The sequence below is a fragment of the Schistocerca cancellata genome, chromosome 5, assembly GCF_023864275.1.
Source record: "Schistocerca cancellata isolate TAMUIC-IGC-003103 chromosome 5, iqSchCanc2.1, whole genome shotgun sequence".
Classification (NCBI taxonomy): domain Eukaryota; kingdom Metazoa; phylum Arthropoda; class Insecta; order Orthoptera; family Acrididae; genus Schistocerca; species Schistocerca cancellata.
Window position 1 is genome coordinate 269,444,612 of NC_064630.1, and position 26,607 is coordinate 269,471,218.

At 38.4% G+C, this 26,607-nt stretch overlaps 1 protein-coding gene across 1 annotated transcript in view; it reads right to left on the bottom strand.

The window, feature by feature from the left end:
- LOC126187867 (calpain-C) overlaps positions 1–26,607 on the bottom strand; it is a 439,586-nt gene that overhangs the window by 23,194 nt on the left and 389,785 nt on the right. The window contains exons 6-15 of the mRNA XM_049929190.1: positions 26,020–26,094; positions 20,642–20,811; positions 15,239–15,411; positions 14,964–15,058; positions 14,599–14,712; positions 14,346–14,464; positions 14,176–14,221; positions 8,887–9,013; positions 8,746–8,804; positions 3,685–3,832 (exon numbers count right to left, since the gene is read on the bottom strand). Of these exons, the coding sequence (XP_049785147.1) occupies positions 3,685–3,832; positions 8,746–8,804; positions 8,887–9,013; positions 14,176–14,221; positions 14,346–14,464; positions 14,599–14,712; positions 14,964–15,058; positions 15,239–15,411; positions 20,642–20,811; positions 26,020–26,094 (1,126 nt within the window). The remainder of the gene's footprint in view (positions 1–3,684; positions 3,833–8,745; positions 8,805–8,886; positions 9,014–14,175; positions 14,222–14,345; positions 14,465–14,598; positions 14,713–14,963; positions 15,059–15,238; positions 15,412–20,641; positions 20,812–26,019; positions 26,095–26,607) is intronic.

A 26,607-nucleotide genomic window follows, 5' to 3' on the forward strand; every position in this document is an offset into this window, starting at 1 on the left:
TTAAACTGGTTCCATGATGGGGGAAATGTGCTGAGAATGTAGGGGATTATGTAGAAAAGTAGGAAAAAGATGTAAGTTCATTTATCGTTTTGTTACCTATTAAACTTTTTGGTAATAAAATTATTGTGTGTTACTTTCTGATCTTCCCTCATACATTGGCAGACATTTCTTCCTCACATTAAGTCCTATGTTTGATGCAAGTAGACTTCTTTTTGTGATGAATGTCCTCTTTGCCTCTGCTAGTCTGCTTCTTATACCCTCCTTACTTTGTCAATTGCATGTAATTTTGCTTTCAAGATGGCAGAATCTCTTAACTTCATTTACTTTATGGTCCCCAGTTTTAATGTTATGTTGGTCACTAATTTCATTTCTATTACTCCTCATTACTCTCTCATCTTTCTTTGGTTAACTCTTAATCAATAGTGTGTACCCATTACACTGTTCCTGCCCTTAAATAGGTCATGCCATTCTTCTTCACTCTCACTGTGGATACAAATGTCATTAGCAAAGTGTAACATAGATATCCTTTTACTTCGTATTTTAATCTCATTTCTGAAGCTTTCTTTTATTTCTGTCATTGCTTCTTTAGTTCACAGACTGAACAGTAGAGATGAAAGACTGTATCTCTGTATTACAACCTTTCTAATCCAAGCATTTTTTTCTAATTTATTTATTTATTTATTTATTTACGCTTATAGTTCCATAGCACCAAATTGAGGCTTCAGTCCCAGTGGACGTGGAATGAGTCAATACATAAAAATACATCAGAAAATTTAGATAATTAAAATAAAATTTATATGATTCCCATTCAAATGGAAGCTGCTGGATATATATTAGTGTAATTAACAATATAAGACAGGAATAGAGTTATTTCATTTTATTATTTATTTTATTTATTTATTTATTTCAAAAATGCACTGGCAGAGAAGAAATAAGCTATGTGGAATTCCTTCAATTTAGACTTGAAAATGTGAGGATTACTGCTAGGTCAGAACTGCCTTTAATTCTTGTGGTAGCTTAATGAAAATGGATGCAGTAGAATACTGTACACATTTCTACACAAGAGTCAAGGAGATGCAATCTGTATGCAGTTCAGATTTATGCCTTAACTTAGTAAAAGCAGTGAATTTTTGTAAATAAGCTCATATTGTTAACAAAAAATAATTTTAAAGAAAATGTATATTAAGAGGAAAATGTCAGAATTCCCAGAGTCCTCAACAGGAGTTGACAACAGGTTTGTGCACTTACACCACATATTGCTTGAGCTGCCCTTTTATGAGCCAAAACTACTCTTTGGGAATGGGAATCCCAGAATATAATGTCGTATATCAGAAGTGAATGAAAATACTCTAAGTAGACTAATTTTCATGTTGGACTATTATTTACTGCAGATACTGTTCTAAAGCTGTTCTAACTGCATTCAGTATTTAAATAAGATCTCAAACATGAGCTTTTCATGTCAGCTTACTATCTATTTGTACAGCTAGCAATCTGGAATATTCAGACTCATTAATCATATGCCCATTCTGAGTAATCAAAATATCAGTTTCAGCTGAATTGTGGTAAAAACTGAGTCTTAGTGTGATTACCATCACTTTATTTTCTCAAAGCTATGAATTTATGTCTTTAATTGCACTGTTTGATACATCACCTATGTTTCACTCAATGTCTTTCATTTCCAAGCTAGTGTCATCAGCAAACAGAAATATTTTAGAATCATCTGTCATGTTCAAAGGGACATCATTTATTTTTTTTAGAAGAAACAGTAGTAGTCCCAAACTGACCCCTTACACATCCTGTCTTGGCCATGCCCCAATCACACACATCACAGCTCTGCTCCTCCTCTTATCCCTTAAGGGCCCAACTTCTGCAGTAATATTTAGTAATCAACACAATCGGACACCTTAATTAAATCACAGAAGACATCTAATGTTCAGAACTTTGTTCAATCCATCAATATCTCACAGAGAGAATAGAATGCAGCATTTTCAGTTGTTAAACCCCTTTTAAAAACAAACTGTATGACTGATGGCAAATCATGTGAACTGAAAAACCACTTTTAAAAACAAACTGTATGACTGATGCCAAATTATGTGACCTAAAATAATCGGTTACCCTTGCATATACGCCTTTTCATTAATTCTTGCAAAAACTGATGGCTTAGAAATAGGTCTTCAATTTTTGTTTTCACCTCCCAGTTCTTTTACCTATTGTATATTGCCCATCTTTCCCTATAGCCCACACATAGCATCCTGAGAATTTCAAACATCTTTAACCATTTTACATTGCCTAACACTTTTTCTAGGGTGACAAATCCTATGAAAAGGTCTTGATTTTTGTTAAATCTTGTGTCCATTACGAAGCATGATGTCAGAACTGCCTCTATAGCAACATTTTCCTAAAGCCAACAGATTATCATCTAACACATCCTCAATTTTGTTTTCCATTATTCTTTATATTATTCTTGTAATCCGTTCGATACATAAGCTGTTAAGCTGATTATGCAATAGTTCTCACACTTATCTGCCCTTCTTGCCTTCAAGATTGTGTGAATCATATTTTCTAAAATCTCAAGACTCAAACAGTCTACAAACCAATTTGAATAGTCATTTGGTTGCCACTTCTGTTCCTTCCCTTAATACATTATTCCAACCATACATGATATTTGATTTTCACCTCCCTTTACGTACATAATTACACATTTAATATCCTCATATACTTTTTCCATCTCTTCATCTTCCACACACAGTGGAAAACCTGGGATGGAATCAGAACAATATTGTGAAAGGGATAGATTGCTACTAACCATATAGAAGAGGTATTGTGTTTCAGTCAATCACAACAGAAAAGACAGCTATTCATTTGAGCTTCTGGCCAAAAAGCCTTCCTCTAAAGTAGAAAAAAAGGCACACACATTCACACAAGCAGAGCTCACACACACACATCTTCTCCTTTAGAAGAAGGAGTTTTGGCTGGGAGGTCAAATATATAGTTGTCTTTTTGTTGAGCCTTCCTATAACACTATGTCTCCTCTGTATGGTGAGCAGCCATCTATCCTTTTCACAATACTGTTTTCATCTTCTGCTAGTGACATCGGCATGTATACTTAAACTATAGTTGTTGGTGCTGCTTTTCCTGTTGATTGTGATGGAATAAACTGTCATTGAACTGTTAACAGTAATTCACTCTCTGCCCTACCTCCCTGTCCATGAAAAACCCCCACTCCTGTTACACCATTTTCTACTGCTGTTGATATTACCCCATATTTGTCCTGATCTTCTTTACATTTCATTTCACTGGCGTCAACTTTAGCCTGTATCTGTGGATTTCCCTTTTAAGACTTTCTAGCTTCCCTACCAAAATTCCAGCTTTTGACAAATGTCCATGCCCTGGCTCATAGAATGTTACCTTTTGTTGGTTATTCCAGGACACTTTTTTTCAGTTACAAACCACATATCCTATGGATACACAGTATTTCTCTTTAACTCAGTGGTTTATATTGCCTTTTTTGTCTTATGTTACTGTATACCTTGACTTGTTCCATATCCCTGAATGTTCTCATTCATTACTGTATCTTTAGAACATGATGGGTGGATGGATGGATGGATGGATGGATGGATGGATGGATGAATGAATGAATGACTCAATCAATCAATGAATCTTTCAGTAAAAATACAGACTTACCAACTTCCAAAAGGGCATCCCTTAGCCTTTCTGCCTTTAATATTCCAGTTTTTTCCTTTGTGTGGTTCTTAAAGGCTATCTGCCAGTATTTTAAGCTGCACATGAGATCTTTAAAATCATTGAATTTTAATCTTCCACTACCCGATGTCTGTGTTTGGTTAAGAAACGTATACAGATGTATATTGCAACTTAAATAATGCGAATTATTGATTACAGAACAAAAATTTTAATTCTGAAGCTGTCCTAATAACTACACACACTATGCTGCAGAAGACTAGAGTACTTACATCTATTTTATAAAATGCTATACAGTTATTTAAGAATAAATTGACAAGTAGGTTAGGAGGACAAGTTCAATACAAATGTCTAGATGCATTAGTGTTGCAACATGTAGTTCCGACAGGCACACAGAAGTCTGAAACAGAGGATTAAAGCTAATGTCTGAATTAGATTCTAATACAAATGCTTTATAGTCTTCATTATTATACAGAAAGCTGAAGAATGGGTACAAGTAAGTGGATACATAGCATGTACATCTGTTCATGCACCTCATTCTTTGAAAAAACTTCTTTTAGTAGTAACAATGGAAACATCACAAATGTGAGAATGAAAAGGATAACATGAAATACATGCAAAAGAAATGGTTTGAGGAGGTCTTCAGAATCTCACCAAATGTTGTATGTGTTAACCACTACCGCATTTACCATTTCCTTTCATTTTGGAAAAAAGATGTTTTTCTTAGTTCAGTTTTTATGGTATATGCCACATTTCTCTTCCATTTAGATTACATAAGTTGTCTATGTTGATGTTAGCTGTGTTTTAAATATAGTATAAAGTGTGTAGTATAATGTAAATACACACATCCAAAAATGTTTTGCATCACCCTGGTTCCCAGAACTCCTGAGAATAGACCATAACTGTGGATATTGTACCACAGACACAATCCCTTTGACTGTTCAGAGGTGTTACTAAACCTGCCCAAAGATATCAACAACCATGCATGAGCAGCACCTATTAGACAGAGGGGGTCCGACAGCCGATCAGTTCCAGTCATTCCACCAGTAAGGAAGCACACGGCTTGTGTTGTCTGTAATTCAACCATACCTAGACTGTCAATACCATGATTTGATCATTTCTGCATTGTTACTTTGTGCCAGGAACGACTCTCAACAAGGGAAGTGTCCCCAGAAATTGAGGAGATAAAGAGAGACAGGAACTGTCGATGACATGCCTCGCTCAGGATGCCCAAGGGCTACTACTGCAGTGGATGACCACTACCTATGGATTATGGCTCGTACGAACCCTGACAGCAATGCCATGATGTTGAACAATGCTTTTCTTGCAGCCACAGGACTGTGCACAATAGGCTGCATGATGTGCAACTTCACTCCCAACATCCAAGGCGAGGTCCATCTTTGCAACCACAACAACATGCAGTGCAGTACAGATGGGCCCAACAACATGCCAAATTGACCGCGCAGGATTGCCATCATGTTCTCTTCACCAATGAGTGTTGCATATGCCTTCAACCAGACAATCATCGGAGACATGTTTGGAGGCAGCCCGGTCTGGTTGAACACCTTAGACGCACTGTCCAGTGAGTGCAGCAAGGTGGAGGTTCCCTGCTGTTTTGGGGTGCATTATGTGGGGCCAACGTAATGCCGCTGGTGGTCATGGAAGAGGCCGTAATGGCTGAACAATACGTGAATGCCATCCTCTGACCGATAGTGCAACCATATCAGTAGCATATTGGCGAGGCATTCGTCTTCATGGACGACAGTTCATGACCCCATTGTGCACATCTTGTGAATGATTTCCTTCAGGGTAATGACATCTCTCGACTGGAGTGGCCAGCATGTTCTACAGACATGAACCCTATCGAACATGCCTGGGATAGATTGAAAAGGGCAGTTTATGGATGATGTGACCCACCAACCATTCTGAGGGATCTATACCAAATTGCTGTTGAGGAGTAGGACAATATGGACCAATAGTGCCTTGATGAACTTGTGGATAGTATGCCATGACTAATACAGGCATGCATCTACGCAACAGGATGTGCTACTGGATATTAGAGGTACTGGTGTGTACAGCAGTCAGGACCACCACCTCTGAAGGTCACATTGTATGGTGGTACCACATGCAATGTGTGGTTTTCATTAGCAATAAAAAGGGCAGAAATGATGTTTATGTTGATCTCTATATTCCAATTTTCTATACAGGTTCCAGAACTCTCGGAACCGAGATGATGCTAAACATTTTTTATGTGTTTATTTTAGGAGTAAAGGAGATCACTCACCAAATAGCAGAAGTACTGAGTCATCAACAGAAATACATAAAACATAAGGAAAACTTGTTTGCTTTCAGAATAAATTTTTTATAAAAAATAGTATAAATACCAACAAACCCACATGCATGCATGCACACACACCTACGCTCCAACAGTGTGCCAGCTGAACACAGAACTTTGGGATTTCATTTCAGCAGGTGGACTTGGCTGGGCATGGGGTTGAGCCAGGTGTGGTGAATAGAGGGAGAGGGAGAGAGAGGAAGGAGTCAGGAAGTGCAATTGAGGGTATGTAGCTAGCATCTCAGAGACTCGCAGCAGGTTTGCTAGCTAGGAATATGGAAGGGGCAGGGAGGCGGGTGGAATGGGGGTGGTGGTAGCTATATGGGCTAGGTATGTGACGCACAGATACCAGATCTGGTGGGGATGTAGTGCATGAGGAAGGTACATGGAGATGTAGATTGGGAGGGATGATGGGACAGAGAAAAGGGAAACTGCTGGGCACAGGGTGTGGAGAGAATTTTTTTATTTCTTCATTTTAAAGGTACCTCCTTACATTATTATGCTGATTTTTCTCAGTTGTTGTTTGGGCAAACTGTTCCACAGTGCAACTATTCTTTTCACTTTTAATCCAATCCACCTCCTTTACTTTTTTTGCATTCTTATTAAATTCAAAATATTTGATAGTGAGGCACACAATTTACTCTTTTTTCATATCTACAGTCTGCTCCCTAGTATTAAGTTTTAAGTATGGCATCATTCTCTCTTCCTACAAGACTGATTGTGTAACCCCTTTCAGATCTTTTTAATCTAAAATCAGTTTCACAGTTTCATAAAGCCACTTTAAATTTTAATAATGTCATTAACATGACTGTCATCATAGACTTTTTTCCTCTATACATTTGTGAAGATGATGGATTTGTTACCAGTCTTTGTATAATGGTGCAGAAAGGAAAGATAGATAATTCTTGCTTGTCAGGATGAACCATAGTCTTCTGTAGGCACTGTATACATTTATTGATGGTGTGGGGACAAATGTGACAAGTAAAAAGCTGCAGAAAAACCAGCGGTGATCATATAGCAGTTCTTTATAATTTGTCCAGCTCAAACAATCTTCTGAATGCACTCTGTTTTCTGGTGTGATCTGGTATTCTTTCATAATATTCAGTGCTGAAGCTGCAGGCAATGGCATACTGTGAGCAGAGAGGAAGTGCTGCCTAGAAGGCAGAGTGCTGAGCTGGCATACAGTATGCCACCTAAGGCAGCATGATGCCTTGATCATGGGCAGCCAACAGCATCATCTTTACTGTGGACGTTTGCAGAATCCGAGCGGTACAATGACAGCATTGCACAGCACCAAAGTCTGGACTGAAGCTGAAGAGCAGGGGTGAGCAGTTGGCACAGCACTGGCTGCCCAGGCTGGGCATGCAGGCAGAGGTCCTCCATTCATGGCCCAGTGACAGCAGCATTACAGTGATTGCTCTGGCTGAAACAATCTGCATGTCACATACTGCCCTGTGGGCCAAACGATGATCAACAGATTCAACCACAATGAAATACTGTTGCTCCCTATTGATTTCACAGTAACAGCAGTGTTTCTGGCTCATGCCAATTGTTCTGGGCTGGTTTACAACCCAATTGTTATAATCAGTTGCAATACCTCCTGCAGGGTGGCCCAGTGTAGTCTGTCAACATGGAGGCGATGCAAAGCTGCTCAACACACATTCCATTGGCCAGTACCTGTCTTTGGTGTGGCCTGATTCTGCCCGCCATTGCAGTGTTGCTTCAAAGTCTCATTTATAACTTTGATCCTTTACACTTGTAATGATAACCTACAAGATAACAGCAAAGTTCTTGTTACTTTGAGCATCACTTAACATGTCTTATAATCATCTGTTTTATGCACACTGGGCAATGAATAAACCTCACCAATCTGAGAACTCAATGTTTTGGCATGGTAAGGTTTATCACAGTCTTTACACATCCCTATAGTTGAAGGAGACTAGTCAGTCAATACAGATTGCAAGCAGCTACATTTGTGTGGTGGTTGTAAGCTTCTGTAGTGAAGCATAATTAAAATTTGTTCCATAACATGGAAATCAAAAGCTGTCACCTGTGGTGTACTGCCATGGATGTAGTTGAGGCAAGTAACTTGTAGATGCTAACTGACACAGAACTCTGTAGCAAATGAATAGTCAATATGTCAATAGATCCTTGCTATTTACTCGGCACTCACTTTTACACAGATAAGGAACACACATATTCACAGATGATATTCTGATGTGCGGTGCACACCAATATTACACAAGGATTATCACTGAAAGTGAGTCCCCTTGGGCCCCAACCTAGTACTTCAATCTCTTTGTTAGCTGTGTACATCTGAGTATGTTGAATATTTCTTTATGTGAATCTACCTTATGAAATTTCAAACACACAGTAGCACTCACGTTCAATGTGCTCTGATTAAAGACTAAATTGCATGCAGCATTACAAGCCTTGTTATAAAATTACCACCAAAATTTTGTTATTATACTGTAATACTGGAACACAACAGTATGGAAAGTGAGAAGAAGACCTGTATCATATTAAGGTTGTGCTTCTCACTGACAAGTCACATAATATATGCTTATTTGACACTACACAGTGAATTATGTTTTTGAATTTCTTGTTCTTAACATTTTGCCTATTACTTAGGTAAATTAAATTAGAAGTTTATCATAATGATGCACAAACAGTCCATATTTTACACAGGTTTCTGTGTCAATAAAGGATACATCTAGTGTAAGAACCACTTGTCTGCATACTTCCATACAAGCACAGCTCTTGATGTAATCTGAAACATTTTACAACATAGTTAGAGAAAGGTCAGATGCGTAGAACTCAGAAAATTCAAGTAATAACAAGATGGTATTTACCATTTGGTAAGCAAGCATCTAACAGCTCTTGTAATTCAAATGCATTAACAGTCCGATGCTCATCAGCCAACTGAAGAAAGACAGCTTCATATTGGCTGAAACTTTTTCCATCCAGTAAGGGTGGTGCCTACAGGAAAGCAAATGTTTAAATGAGGTACCTGCGATATGAGTCAGTCAATGTGAGATTGTAAATATGTTTGGATTTCATGCGTGGTACTCAATCTGAAGAAGTTTGATATTCATATTATTTAAACTTAAACAATTTGTACACACAGTTAGGCTTGGAATAATATAAAAAATGCTAAAGAACACTTTTTATGTAGTATGTGAGTTATGTAAGAACAAAACACCAAATAAGGTAAAAAAATAGGAAAGAACAAAACCATCAGTAAATTACTTTGTGGCTTTTTTTGTTTCTATGTGTTCTTTTGCTGCTGTTTTTCTGTCATTTGCTGCTTCTTTCTTTTGTCTTTGTTGGTGTGCAGTTTTGCTTCATCTACACTTTTCATTTGTCTTTGCCAAATATACAGCATTTTTAAATAGCTGCACACTTCATAATAAAGATGCTACCAATGTAATCTTTTCTCAGTTTAATCCTATTTAGATGATCCCCATGTGATACGCTTTAGTCACAAATGCACTAAGTGCATCACTGCAGTAGTCTAAGTAAATATAACTTTATTACTGATATTTCTTTAAACTATTTCTTTTCCTATTTTTCTCACACAATTCCCCTGGAACCTTTATTCAATTATTTATTTAGAATCTTATACTAACTACTTATGCTACAACTCTTTTCCTGCTGTAACATTCTGAATTTTTGTATATTAATTTCATAAGATTGTGTAATAATCTGTTGTAATTGATAACACATTTGTTATGAACTCTTTGTTTCTGATTCCCTTTGAATCATCCAGACTAGTTCTCACCATACTGCAACATTATTTTATTTGCCATAAATAATGTTGTTGAAAGCCTGAATCTGTGTAAATATAGCTTCAAAAAACATATCAATGCAGTAGTTACTGGTATGATCCAGTTATTACATGCAAATAAAGTATATGATCAAAAGTATCTGGGCACCTACCAAAGGACATTAATACAGGGTGTATCCACTCTTCACATTTACAATGGCTTGAACACTGCTGGGGATGCTTTGAATGAAAGTTGTGACTCAGGGCTAGGTCAGTCCATTTCAGAAATGTTCAGACCCTTCCACATTTAGTGTTTTCTTAATCAAAATAAGGGGAATACACCCTAACTACAAAAAACACATCCATACCATGTGTTGGCACAACAAATAATAGCAGATAATAGTCTCCCTGCATTTGCCAAACCCAAACCTTTCCACTGGATTGCCACAGGGTATAGGATGAGCCATCATTCCAAATCACTCATTTCCAGTCCAGTCCAGTCCAATGGCATCATTCTTTACACTACTTCAAGTGTCACTTATCACTGACAATAAAAATGAGTGCTTATGAGAAGATGCTCAAGCATGGTACCGCCTTCGACACATTCACTGTGTTAGCTGGACTGCTGCTAGCACTTCAGAACTTGTAAGCAATTCATTCCACTTATTTCATGTAATTTTTTACAACCATTTTCCACAATTCTCGACAGTTCCAGTCCATCAGTACATGACTTCTGCCTGCTCTTGGTTTAGCTGTGGTTATTCTTTCACATTTTCACTTCACAATCATGTCACCAACAGTCAATATGTGTATCTTTACAAGGGTTGAACTGCCCTGATGGATACATTACTCAGGTGATACCAGTGAATAGCAAATGTTTGTAGTCATTGAATTCTACTGACTGACCCATTCTGCTTTTACTGCTTCTCCACCAACAACACAATACTTCCTGCCTTCTTGTACATAGGTGGGTCCACTCTCATGACATGTAGTGGTCAATTCCATTCATAAGGTGACATCTGAATACTTTTGATCAAATAGTGTAAGTTGACAATTACCTGCTTCAGGTAATGTTCCTACAAGCACAACTTATTACATGAAAGTGCTGACGATGAAACATCAAACTAACCTACTATATTCAAATTGCCACATATATTCCCAACTCATAAGCAGAGGTAGAACTTACAACTTATGTGAGATGCAAATCTGAAAAGTAGGATATCCACTTACCTGTATTTCCTATTATCATTTTCTTTATGCTAACAAAACATATATTACATAATTTTTCTGGTGCATTTTTATTTAAACTTCCTTTAGATATAAATTATTCTTAAGATTGCCTCTGAAGCATCACCTTCCAGTTCTGGCACTTTCAATTTTACACCAATACAAGCTATAATTATTAAGATTTATTTATGTATTTATGTACAACTTACTACAACCTTATTATTCTAAGGTGGTTCATTATATACTATATATTTTACATTTCTTTCAGTATGAGATTGAATGTATGTATTAAACATCTACTTCTAAAATCTAGTCTTATTAATAACAAAACGTAGAAATTAAAGAAAGCAATAAGACAGAAGTAGAAGCAAAAGAAAAACCAACAGAACCCTCTGACCCTATTCTGTTACTGTGGTAAACAGCAGTCTTGGAATAGCTCAATTTTGGAAAATATAACAGGCTAGATAAAAAAATCTACTCATAAAGCAGCAGCAGGGAACTCACATACAAAAGTTATAGAAAAGTGCGAGCTTTTGGAGCCAGTGGCTCCTCCTTCTGGTAGAAGGAAGTAAGAGGGATTTCCTAAATCTCACTGGTTTCTCCTTCATCTTCCTTCCTTCCCACTCAACTCATCTGCCAGAAGAAGAAGCCAATTGCTCAAAAAGCTTCAATCAAATGTCTGAATTTCTGCAGAAGAATGCTAGCCCATTCTTCCTCAACAGATGAAACCAAAGAAGGTAATTATATTGGATGCTGGAATCTGGACCAAAGCTGACATTCTAACTCATTCTAAAGGCATTCCATGGGGTTCAGGTTGGGACTCAGTGGTAGGCCAGACAATTCCAGTAATGTTCATATCCTTCTACATTTAGTGTTTTCTTAAGGGGAGCACACCCCAACTATAAAAAACATTCCCATGCCATGCCTCTGAAGCATCACCTTCCAGTTCTGGCACTTTCAATTTTACACCAATACAAGCTATAATTATTAAGATTTATTTATGTATTTATGTACAACTTACTACAACCTTATTATTCTAAGGTGGTTCATTATATACTATATATTTTACATTTCTTTCAGTATGAGATTGAATGTATGTATTAAACATCTACTTCTAAAATCTAGTCTTATTAATAACAAAACGTAGAAATTAAAGAAAGCAATAAGACAGAAGTAGAAGCAAAAGAAAAACCAACAGAACCCTCTGACCCTATTCTGTTACTGTGGTAAACTGCAGTCTTGGAATAGCTCAATGAAAATATTCAATTTTGGAAAATATAACAGGCTAGATAAAAAAATCTACTCATAAAGCAGCAGCAGGGAACTCACATACAAAAGTTATAGAAAAGTGCGAGCTTTTGGAGCCAGTGGCTCCTCCTTCTGGTAGAAGGGAAGTAAGAGGGATTTCCTAAATCTCACTGGTTTCTCCTTCATCTTCCTTCCTTCCCACTCAACTCATCTGCCAGAAGAAGAAGCCAATTGCTCAAAAAGCTTCAATCAAATGTCTGAATTTCTGCAGAAGAATGCTAGCCCATTCTTCCTCAACAGATGAAACCAAAGAAGGTAATTATATTGGATGCTGGAATCTGGACCAAAGCTGACATTCTAACTCATTCTAAAGGCATTCCATGGGGTTCAGGTTGGGACTCAGTGGTAGGCCAGACAATTCCAGTAATGTTCATATCCTTCTACATTTAGTGTTTTCTTAAGGGGAGCACACCCCAACTATAAAAAACATTCCCATGCCATAACATCACCTCCTTTGTACTTCACCTCTGCCAGAAGAAGAAGAAGGAGCCACTGGCTCTGAAAGATTGCACATTTCCAAAGCATTTTTATGTGTTTCCCCATGGCACAAGTTATGAGTAGATATTTTATCTGTCCTGTTATAACAAATTTTGGAATTTCTCAAGTTTAATGGCCATACAGTTCTCTACATCTGAATTTATCCCTATGTCAAACTACAGCCAAATGATTCTGCTAGGCTTAAAAGCACTCAGGCCTTTTTATTAGCATATGAGTTCATATGTCTAAATTTTTTATGTACAATTTAAACAATTGTGTATTCAAATTTAACACATCAGTAATTAGCTTATTCATCAACAGCCCATTCTCAATCAGCACTATCATCATCTAGCTTAAAATGTCCAATGAGCTTACTTCCTCATTTTTCCATTCTAGAGGTGGTTCTGCTGCTGTTGTTCATTTTTGTACATACACTTTAATCATAATTGACAATATCTCTATGTTCCATATTGCAAAACTCATACTGCAGTAAAGTAACTTCCATCCTATGGCATCTTAATGTAAAGTACTATGAAGGACCACACGTTCAAGTGTTCCTATTTCTCCACAATTGTTGAGAGCTGCTGCCCATTTCCTTATTCTGTGTAGATATGTGGGGTAATGATCACGTCCAGCAATGAAGTGCACCATTCCTATAGTTGAGTCATTAAGACACAAGTGTAGTCTGTCTTTGCCACTTGGGAAAAGTTATACAGATGCCTACAGGTAATCCTATTTTTCCAGTCAGACTGTTATTCATTTGTTCTCCAAGCTCAGAGTTGGATTATGCTACAGATATTTACCTCTTTAATCATTTGCCCTTGTTTCAGTCTGCCTTCACGTAACTAATGGATTCGGCTCTACATCATATTTGCCTGCTGAGTCTGAAAAGTATACTCCTCTGTACCCATCTACGGCTGGACCCACAATTATTGAATCCTAACCAATGTGATGCTTGACTGGCTGTAAAGTTAACTATGACACTGAAGAAGCCATCATGGTACACCCTAATAACATGTGACAGTAGCTGGCAGTTCATGTTACTGGCTGACACAAACTTGTGCATAATGATTCACTGCTTTTTCTGTGGATAGCTTAATATGTATCATAAAATTCCTCCCTTTATTAGATTGGACTTACAGAAGTTTGCACACCTTGCTGCTTGATATGGAGGTTCTATTCATTTTAATCACGGCGTTTCTTGTCAAAGTTAGCTGGTATTTGAGTAGCATGTACATTGTTTTGTATGCTTCTATGGATGTTTACTATTCAAACACTACCATCACAACTGCCTGAGCACAGCCCTACAGTTCTTAAGATACTGAATTTATGTAAATAACTATGGAATGATTTGCATTCTTACCTTGATAATTGCTGACTTAACTAATGATGGGTGAATGTCCAACAACCTAGAAAAAGAAAAAAAAACTCATTGGAACTTAATTCTGAGAGAACATTTCATATGCCTTTCAATACCAATCAAGAGGGGTTTTAAAATTAAAAAAAAAGAATACTTTAGCATTCTTTACATACTTTAATTTCAGTGGTTTGCTGGAATAAACCCTTAGTGTGAAGCTTGACTCTTGACTTGGTTCAAAAGTAGTTGGTAATACGAGGTAACCACCCTGCTCAAGCTGACATCTGTGGCTGACCTGGGAAGATGAATATTGAACAAAATTAAATTTCAGAAGTGTTTTGACTTCAAATTTCAAATAGCACAAAATACTTTTGAAACTATCAATGAACTCTTACAGTATCAGATAACTGGCATAAGATTACAACAAACCTGTCTGCTATTTGTATACTGGGAGTTCACAAGGGATTTATTTTTCTTAAAAAATGTCTTCCCAATAGTTTCAGTGCTGTTTTTTGGTAACGAGTATGCTGTAAATCCTATGACCTGCAGAAGAAAAATAAAGTGATATGCTGATGCTGCACTTACATGGCATCAAAGAAGTAATTATTGCAATACATTACAGTCTAGAGGTGAGCATTATCACAGCAGCAACAGTGTTTGAAGAGACACATTATCTTGGTAAGAATCAAGGAATAGCTTGGCCTAATCAGAAACAAACTGCTGTATGAAAAATAGTAGAGGTTAGAAAAATAAGCTAATCACTGATTTGTGATTTGAGAGAACTCTTGTCTTACCTTTGGTTCCATTATACTGTGTTGATTCAAAGAAATTATAACTTCTTCCATCTCACTCAGTATGAGATGTAACTGTGGATTTATGTGGAAAGTGTCTGTAATGAAGAAGGGAGACTTATTTCTTGTTTCATATTTAGTGTAAGTTTCAATTACTTTGTTACACATTCATTAAAGATAGTTGGATTTTAAATTTATTCAGCATAAATTCACAATACACAATTGCTTATTTTAAAATTTTTGCAGTAATTGGTTGCAGGTTAACATGAAAGCCTTACCAGGATTATTTCGGCAACCACCAGCAGTTACTCCTCTCCTCCAAGAGCCCTGATAAAGTCGCATTTGCCATGTGTTTTTATGATGAAGTGATGGCTCATCTCGACTTGTATCACTGTCCAAATGGACAACCTCCAGGTGTGTAAATGTCTTCACAAAATCTGAATAGGATATCCTGGAAAAATGGACATAATGAGAGTAACTTACATTTTTAATCAGAGTTACACAGCATCATTATGTATTATGTCCTTCAAGTCATTGAGTTCACAAGGATTTCAAGTCTGTAAAGTCATATGTTCTAATGAAAGTAAGCTTTTTTCCCCAAACATAAACGTGGTGATTCCAGTTGTGCAAGCTAAGCAATTCGTGGTTTTCATTTTTGGTCTTCAAGATGAGAAATACCAATTGATTGATTAAAATTAATAAAAAATATTTTGTCACATTTTATTTCACTGTGGGTAGAGTATGTACTTGTAATATAAAAACAAGTAATCTTACACTAATGTACCAATATTTAGTCTACATATCATATTTAAAACAAAGAATTGGCAAATATTATAGTAATTTTATACACATGCATCTGTACATTTACATTCAGGATTTAATGTTATTTACGTACTTTTTCATTCAGGTAACTACTGATTGCTTATTACTTGTCGTATGAGGTAGCATTTTCATTGCTTATAATAGCATGTAGCTATAGTGCAGATCAATTGGATGGCAGTTCTGTTCACTGGTGCGTCACTGTTTATATTGTAAAGTGATAGTGGATATGTTTTACTTTAATGAGAGACTAGAATTTGCTATCATTCATGAAATGGCTATAAAGGAGTGTCTTTGGATGTGATATTATCAGTATGTGCAGACTGGGATGCCCTTAGTGGACACACAGACCTGCAGGTAGTGCGGAGTGTGTGTGGTAATTATGATGATAAATAATCACTTGAACTCCCATTACTTACTATGAATACTTTTATTCTTGCAGAATATACACAATGTGTGTAGAATAGAGTGTGTACTACAGAGAACTGATCTGGCAAAGATACAGTTGTTATTGCTGCAGTAGGGCCGTGATATTATTAGGGGTAGAGCCAGGGGTTCTACGTCCCCACTGACCTCCTGTCTTTCCATGTGTAAGTGTGATTGTACAGGTCATCTTACAAGACAGTAATAGACAAAAATACAGTACATTACTTCATTAGTAATGAAACACAGTGAGAGTAATTTTACAAGAATAGCAGCATTAACTTTCTATGTCATTCATATATGTCATCATTAACAGCATCACAAATCCTGTACATGATATATTGCTGATTAAACAATGGGAAATCCAGAATGGAATAATGACACATTTATGAAAAGGATAGATGATGCTTTCATGTTTGGTTTGCAGGGCACTCAATTGCATGGTCATCAACGCCCAAAAAGGATAGATTTCTGCTCACCATATAGTGAAAATGTTGAGTTGCAGATGGGCACAACAAAAGGACTGCTAAACTAGAAAGCTTTCAGCCAAAAAGCATTATTCTGGATTAGACAAAACAAGCACACATTTTTGAAAATACAACTGTCACACACATGACCACTGTCTCTGGCTGTTTGTTTTCAACATTCACTGTCAGTCTACTCCCTCAGGTTTCATCTTGTTTCAAAATGGTTCAAATGGCTCTGAGCACTATAGGACTTAACTTCTGAGGTCATCAGTCCCCTAGAACTTAGAACTACTTAAACCTAACTAAGCTAAGGACATCACACACATTCATGCCCGAGGCAAGATTCGAACTGCGACCGTAGCGGTCGAGCGATTCCACATTGTAGTGCTTAGAACCGCTCGGCCGCTCTGGCCAGCATCTTGTTTCCCCATACTTCATCCGTTCACCTTTTTTGTGATTTTTTCCATGTATTTTGGTATATTTCTCTATGTTATTTACGAATTTTCACCTATTTTTATCATCCACTGTGGAACCTTGCTCCTTCCACCTGTATCACTACAGAAACTTTCCTTATCCCTAACCAGAACCCAGTCCCACATACTGTTCCTACATTGTTGCTTGGCTCACGGAATCCTCCCAGATGGCCTTACCATCAAAATTACCCATCTCCGACTGCAACACTTCCTCCCACAATGACCTACATCTGTTCAGATTCTGCCAGTCCTTAACTCTCACCAACATATTTCTGCGAAATCACATCAATCAGTCTCAAACCTCCTTGCAATGTCTTCTCTCCATCCGTGAAATTCTCCTGTTGTGCAATATCAAATTCCTGGATCCCACCTTACACACAAAAACCCTTGCCCTCCAGGAACTACAGCAGCATGCTCAATGTCACCTAAGAAAACTCTCCAACTCATTCACTTCCCACTCCCACTCTGGACTACCACTATCCATCACTTCTACAACAGCCTCCAAACCCTCCCCACATTCATTCATAGCTGACAGATTCTTCCTTGAAGACCTGCTACATTTACCCCACCCTCTAAAACTCCATCTGACCACCATACTGAATCCAGAACCTAAGCAGACCTAAAAAACAGTCATGAATCTTTCTTTGAAAAGCCTCAGCCCCACAGAAAAGTCAGTCCTTTCCAAAGGCCTTACCTTTTGCAGCAGTCCCAAATTCATATATGCTGGACTTTTTAAAGACCTTCTCTCCTTCTCCTGGTCCCTATAGTGGAAACTCTGTTTTGCCACCCACCCTACCATCAAAGGCTCCCAAAGACCAACGTAAAACCTTGGCTGGCTCAGTCCACTCCTACATCCACCTGTGATCAAATTCCCACTGCCTCCAGATCTCCCCGTTAACTTTCCAGAATTTCTTAACCTCAAACCTTGCACCACCATTTTCCAAATCCCTCAAAATGCAAGCTAACTTTACATCCATAAAAATAACCACAATCCACCACCTAAAAACTGATCCCAAAATTATAAACCTAATTGCTGGGAAAGGCTCCACCAGTGTTGTTTTGAACTGCAAGGATTACCTGGCAGAAGGACTCTGCCAGCTGTCCACCTACAATCCTGGCCACAGTGACCCCACTCCGGATATCCTGCAGTATCTCTTGTCTCTCTTCAAATCATTAGGTCCCCGTCAGAACCTCTCCCCAGAGCCTATCCCTCCCCTCACCTCTACCATTCCCCATGACCCCACCTTCTACATGCTTCTTAATGTCCACAAACCCAACCATCCAGGATGCCCTCTTGTGGCCAGTTACTGTGCCCCCACTGAGGGAATCTCTACTCTCAGACCATCACCTTCAGCCTATTACCCACAACCTACCCTCCTACATCAAAGTCATCAACAGTTTCCTCCACCAACTCTCTACAGTATTTGTTCCTTTACCACATGGTGTCCTGCTTGTCACTATTGATGCCAACTCCCTTTACACTCATATCCCTAATGCCCATTCTATGCCAACCCAATTCATGGGCCATCTACAGGGGTCCTTCCTAACCAGCCGGAATTCGAAATCTCTCACCTGGTTCAGGTTCATTGACAATATGGATCAAAGATGAGTCTATCCTATCCACAGTCCTCCAGAACCTCAACACCTTTCCCTCATTTCCTTCACCTGGTCCTCCTCAACCCAACAAGCCACCTTCCTTTATACTGACCTGAAGATTGAAGATGGCTACATCAGTATTTCCATCCATATCAAACCTACCACCCACAAGCAATATCTCCACTTTGACAGCTGCTGACCATTCTACATCAAGAAGTCCCTTCCATACAGTCTAGCCACCCATGGCCATCACATCTGTAGTGATGAGTAGTCCCTCTCAAAATATACCACGGGTCTCACCGAGGCATTCACAGGCCGTAATTATCCTCCCAATGTCATACAAAAAGAGATCTCCCATGTCTTATCTCTCCAGTAACCCACCATCTCTCAAAGTCCCATTGTCTGGCCACAGAAGAGCATTTCCCTCATAATGCACTACCACCCAGGCATTGTGTAATGGAACTGCATTCTCTGCCAGGGCTTTGACTACCTCTTGTCATGCCCTGAATGAGGAATGTCCTACCACACTATCTTCCCCAACCCCCCCCCCCTTCTCACAGTGGTATTCCACCACACACCAAACCTACACAAGATCCTCATACATCCCTACACAACCCCTTCTCCCAGCCCCTTGCCTCATGGCTCATATCCCTGTAGTAGACCTACACGCTAGGCCTGTCCATACATTCTCCCACCACCACCTACTTCAGTATGGTCACATGCACCACCTATCCCATCAGAGGCAGGGCTACCTGTGAAACCAGTCATGTGATCAAGTTAACCTGTGCTCCGTTCTACATGGGCATGATAACCAACAGGCTATCTGTCCGCATGAATGGTCACCGACCAACTGTGGTCAAGAAACAGCTGGACCACCCAGTTGCTGAGCACACTGCCCGACATGATGTTCTTAATTTTGATTACTGTTTCATAGCCTGTGTTATCTGGATCCTTCCTACCAACACCAGCTTTTCTGAACTGCGTAGGTGGTAACTGTCCCTGTAATATATCCTACATTCCTGTAACTCTCCTGGCCTCAACCTTTGTTTGTCATTGTCCTTGCCCATCTAGCCCCTTCCCTGTTCCCATTCCAGTGCTACACAGCCTTCTACTCCACCAACATACCCACAGTCTTTGTCCTTTTCTCTTTTTGTGCTCCCCCCCCCCCCATCCTCCTGCCCTCCGTATAACCTCCCAACTACACTTAGCTGCCCTACTCTCTCTCCGTCTTGTCCCTGTATGCTCTCACAAGCAGCACTTACTGCCCCCATTATGTAGAGTTGCTCGCAGTCTGGCTTTGTCAGACAGAGACAGTGGTCATGTGTGTGAGAGTTGCATTTGTATGAATATGTGTGTGTGTGTGTGTGTGTGGTGTGTGTGTGTGTTCTATCTAATCCAGGAGAAGGCTTTTTGGACCAAAGCTTAGTTGTGTAACTGTCGTTTTGTTGGGATTGTCTGTGACTCAACATTTCTGCTATATGGTGAGTAGCAATCCATTCTTTTCATAATGCTGTTGTGTATTACTGATTAGAGTTATCAAATCCCATACTAATGTTATGTGATATATAACAAGCCAACATTTTAAATTTTTTCAGTGCAAACTTATGATACACTTTCTTGTCTGGAAATATATGATCATACCATGTCACATGCTGTATACTTCACTGTACTTAATCAAGTTTGACAGGCAACCATCTTACATAAAGTATTGGATTTTTCTGGTTTTTCCTTGATTTATAAAAAGCATTGAACTAGTTGTCAAAGTACATCAAATACCTACGAAGCATAAGATAACTCTATCATCTGCTTTACATATGTTCTTCACATTTAATTCATATCACAGTCTGTACTTCATACTTATTTCTCTCATTACTTTCCAGGATTTCTGTATGAGGATACTTACCAGAATTCACCTTCTCCCATGTGCCGCACATTGAGACGCTCTTTCTCACTGGGTGGTACCTCATCCCATTCTGGTGAATCCCTGGCCCATGCACCCACATACTCCCCACCAGGACCCAAGGGATTACGCAGGCGAACTAGTTGCACTGGTTCCCCATTAAAAGTTTCAACCTGCAAACAGTCACTTTGTTTGGTAATGAATACATGATACTGCATGAACTGAGGGACAATTAGATGGTAAGAAAGACAGAAAAGTTATACAAAGGCAACATTTACACCATCTAAACTGGGTTTCAGAATATGCTGACAACATTAACCCCTCGAAAGGTATTTCAGTTGCAGCAATTTAACTCCTTATACACCCTACCTGTTACCTAAAATGAACTGATATCCATTCTATCGATCTCACTGTTAACAGAGCTCAAAGCTAAATGCAGATTATCTGATCTCTGGCAGACCAGCGTCTCAAAATTATCAAAAGGAACCTCCCTTCAATTTGTAAATTGCAGTATATCAATCACTTCCTGGAGCATTTCAAATCCATTCCCATCACTATAGTCCACCTTTAAACTTCCTCTTATGAAACCTTTCTCCACACAAGCATCCAACATATATATGATTTCTCTGCTTTCAAGTACTATTTCTTGTAAAATCCACCTGATAGGTTGCAAAAACAAAACTCATTCACTATCATATCAACTAACTTCACCTTTACCCATAACTACTTCATCTGTCATGTGCCACTTCTGTGAACAAACAATAGCTGTAGCAATGTTAAAATGTAGGCTCAACCACCTCTCACAACGTAAAATCGTTAGAAGTGAATTTCAAAGGAGCAGACCTTCCTCATTGGAATTACTCATGATGAAGGTTTGCTACTTTGGAACACATCAACACTTTTGCATTGTGAAAGGAGGTTGAGACTACATTTTAACATTGAGTTTAACAACAATGACCGTGCATCCATGACAGATAAATTCAATGAGTCTGGCAATGAGAACTGAGATCATCTCATAACATGACAATCATTTTGCTTAATTCCACAGAAGAGCCATACCTTAAATTCTAGAAGCTCTGTTCCCCAATTTGTTGTAGATTCATCATTTTTTTTTAATGTATGTCATTGGCCTCATGTAAGTCTTTCACTAGTCTACCCCATAATTCCATAGCACAAAGAGAACCTAGAGTTTAATATGGAATGCAAACCACATGTCATTTCTTGTGAATCTTCACATCACCGAAATGTTAAAGGTAGACTGGATTAGATTCCATGACCTCTCAGTCTCCATGTATGTGTTTTACCACTGGACCCTGAAACTTGACATTTGTCAATAAAATGTTTGTGCTCTGAGTAGATGGTGAATAACTACTGCTCCTACTCCCTTCAACAACTTAACTCTGTTCCCAAACTGTAACTTGTCTAGTCCTTATCCAAATCCTAAGATTTCTTCATGGATATCAACTTCTATTTCATAGAACATTACATACAAACTTCAGTCTGTATCAAACACACCAACAAGCATAAGTATCTCCACTATGACCTCATCAGTGTCCCTTCCCCACAACCTAGGTATTTGTTGTAAAGAATGCACTGCAATGTGATGTACCTCAATACACATACCAACATGCTGTCCAGGGCTTTCCTCTTTCCCTACGACTCCACTGACCTCGCCCCAGAAATAAATCTCTTGTGGTGCTGGTTAGAATTTCTATGTTTTTATCCTCCCGTCCGTTCCCCCATTCATATATCATCCCACCTTCCTCACCAACTTTTTCAAATCCGGCCTTAAAATCAGATGATCCTTCCCAGTTATAACCAAATGAAAAATTATAAAAATTTTGAAAACTTTCTATAAAACTTTTTAAAACTTCCAAAATTTGCTATATATAGTCTCGGTAGCATTTAACTCTTATTTTTTCTTAACACAAAGTGATCACTTGTAGTATTGTAAATAACCTTACAGTGTACAAGAACATTGCATCAACCACAACATTCTTATTTTAAATCCTCAGGTAAAATGTTTTATGTACAGCCATAACAGCAATTGAAACAAAAAGTCTGTACAGTGTCATGATATTTTTTTTAAACCACTTAATTATTTCTGTTATAGACAGTAACTGCAAGCAAAGATTTGTCATGTAAGCTGTACTTGAAGTACACTACTGGCCATTAAAATTGCTACACTATGAAGATGATGTGCTACAGACGCAAAATTTAACCAACAGGAAGAAGATGTGATATGCAAATGATTAGCTTTCCTGGCACTGGTGGCGACACCTACAACGTGCTGACATGAGGAAAGTTTCCAACCAATTTCTTATACACAATCAGCAGTTGACTGGCATTGCCTGGTGAAATGTTATTGTGATGCCTTGTGAAAGGAGGAGAAATGCATACCATCACATTTCCGACTTTGATAAAGGTCGGATTGTAGCCTATCGCGATTGCGGTTTATCGTATCATGACATTGCTGCTCGCATCGGTTGAGATCCAATGGCTGTTAGCAGAATATGGAATCAGTGGGTTCAGGAGGGTAATACGGAATTTCCGCGCTGGGTCCCAATGGCCTCGTATCATTAGCTGTCAAGATGACAGGCATCTTATCCGCATTGCTGTAATGGATCGTGCAGCCACGTCTCGATCCCTGAGTCAGCAGATGGGGACGTTTACAAGACAACAACCATCTGCACGAACAGTTCGATGACCTTTGCAGCAGCATGGACTATCAGCTCGGAGACCATGGCTGTGATTACCCTTGATGCTGCATCACAGACAGGAGCGCCTGTGATGGTGTACTCAATGGCGAATCTGGGTGCATGAATGGCAAAACGTCATTTTTTCAGATGAATCCAGGTTCTGTTTACAGCATCATGATGGTCGCATTCATGTTTGGTGACATTGCGGTGAACGCACATTGGAAGCGTGTATTCATCATCACCATACTAGTGTATCACCCGGCGTGATGATACGGGGTGCCATTGGTTACATGTCTCGGTCACCTCTTGTTCGCATTGACGGCACTTTGAACAGTGGACGTTACATTTCAGATGTGTTACAACCCGTGGCTCTACCCTTCATTCGATCCCTGCGAAAACCTACATTTCAGCAGGATAATGCATGACCGCATGTTGCAGGTCCTGTACGGGCCTTTCTGGATACAGAAAATGTTCGACTGCTGCCCTGGCCAGCACATTCTCCAGATCTCTCACCAACTGAAAACATCTGGTCAATGGTGGCCAAGCACCTGGCTCATCACAATACACCAGTCACTACTCATTATGAACTATGGTACCATGTTGAAGCTGCATGGGCAGTTGTACCTGTACACGCCATCCAAGCTCTGTTTAACTCAATGCACAGGCATATCAAGGCCATTATTACAGCCAGAGGGGGTTGTTCTGGGTACTGATTTCTCAGGATCTATGCACCCAAATTGCATGAAAATGTAATCACATGTCAGTTCTAGTATAATATATTTGTCCAATGAATACCCGTTTATCATCTGCATTTCTTCTTGGTGTAGCAATTTTAATGGCCATTAGTGTAATTAGTAAAACAAAAAATAAATATACAACATTTTCACAGTGGGCAACTTGTCCAAACAGTAAAGATAAGTACACTGGCTGACGTGATTTCCCTTGTACTCATAGCTACAACAATACCTGTCCCAGATATCCTCCTCAAACCATCAAGATTTGTATTCTCATTATCCTCCTTTTGCAATGTACTTTCCAAACCTTATACCACCCTAGACCACCACACCTACCATAAGATTTCTGACCTTACAACCTCACCTGCTGTAAAACTTGATTCACACACTATCATCAACAGCAGCCCTATGACTGAAAAAATGTACAAAACTATTCACGTCATTTATAAGCTGATCTTTACTTGCTGCATTTGCAGTCAGAACTACTGAGAAACTCCCTAAGTATGACCACTATGAAACAAATCGATATAGATGAACTGTCTACCTTCGAGAATTCCAGTATTCAGTTGCTGAGCAATCATTATTGCATAACAAGAAATCTGCTGTACCATGTAGACTATATGGATCCTCACATTCTGTGCCATTGTCCTTGAACTCCAGAGAATGGAGCTTTGTGTCCAGCATATACTCTTATCCTATTATACTTCCCTGCTTAATTGATTTTACTCTCCCCCTCCCCCTTTTTTCCTTCCTCTGTAACTGTTTTTTACAATGTTCATTTATTTGTGTCTAGGTTTTCCAAGGGAGATGGACCCTGTGGCACGGGATTTGGAGTGAATATGGCATAGGGATGGAGTAGGATATTGCACATACATTGGTTGAGTGGTGAAGTACCACTTTAGGAGAATTGGGAAGGACTGTGGATAGGATGTTACTCATTTCTGGGTACAACGTATATATATCACCAAACACATACATGCTACCACTTTATAACAGGCAGGTTACCTACTACCTGCAACGTACCACATGATATGCATACGTATCATTTTGCTGTAAGTCAAGTAACATACATTTATGTGTAACACTTTCAATATTCACATTCTTGTAGCATTTCCAGTGGTTGGTGATGTGAGGGAAAAATATGAACAGAAGGTCCAACAAACCATCTGACTTTTTCAGTTGCAAGGAAAATTGCTTCAAACAAATGGCTCTGAGTACACCTTTTACTGTGTCTGATGCATTACAGATGCTAACATGGTCTGTAACGAAAGTAGCTTTCAGTGAATGAAGCACATTTATTAGATGGAAAATCACAAATACAGACAATACTAAAGAACCTAGGACTGAAATCTGATCAGCATGCAGATCACCCACCCACTATCGGAAATTTTCTGATAATATATAATTAAAAGTTAATAGTTGGCAATAATTTCTTATTTAATGCTTTGTTTATGTGCCTTCCACAGACCCTCATTAATTCCATGAATTTTAGTTACTTCAATTACACCCCATTATGTACAATGTCAGATACATCAATCACCGAGTGATCCATGAATAGTTATGCAATTTCCAAGTAATGTGATACATTGTGTCAGTTGTAGCAAGAAGATTCTAAGAAAACATTATAGTTTTTCAGAATGACATAACATATTATGCCATGCCATTATTATTGCTAAGAATGAAGTACTGAACACTAGGGTTCACAATCAGATACTATGTACTATAACCTAATGTGATATTATTACAACTAAACTCACAGAAATACCACAAGAAAAGGGATGTTTACAACATATACTTATGAAGTACAGTGCAAATATAGCTTGAACAACCTTTATGGACTGAAATGTGTTGCCAATATTGTTTATTATCAATATGAAAAACTTACAGTACTCATAACAATTTCATCAAAAGGTTATCAGACAATTATAAATAGAAATAAACTACTAACCCTTTCGATGGCATATAAGCGGTAATTGGTCCCAATGTGTATTCCATTTGCAAGCTTTTCAACTTGATTCCGGACCTATAAAATAAATAATTCCTCTAATGACAATATGTTTTCAAACACAAGTTATCTCGCACAGCAATTGGTGAAAGTGTGTTATGTACATAAAAAAGAATGCAGATATAGCTAAATGTTAACTTCAATAAAAATACTAAAAAATAAGAAATACTGTTTCTTGGTCTGGATAATGTGCATAAAAATAGTAAATAGGGATCAGAATGTGGACTTTAAGCTAGTAATGTGTTAGTACATGACTAACTCTAAATGATATTTTTATTTTTTTAATGAACCAATTACAATTTCATATATTAAACAATGGAAAGTTCAGGCTGGAATATATATGTAATTTTTTTTATCCTTGGCAACTGTGGTGCATTAAAGATTGAAAGTGACAAAAACCCATGGATCCATGCCTGCAGCACTATAAAATGTACAAAGACTTTGCAAAAGGTCATTACACAGTTGAAATGAATATGGTACATAATCATGAGCATATCAGAAACTCTACGAACAAATCAAACACTATTTGGA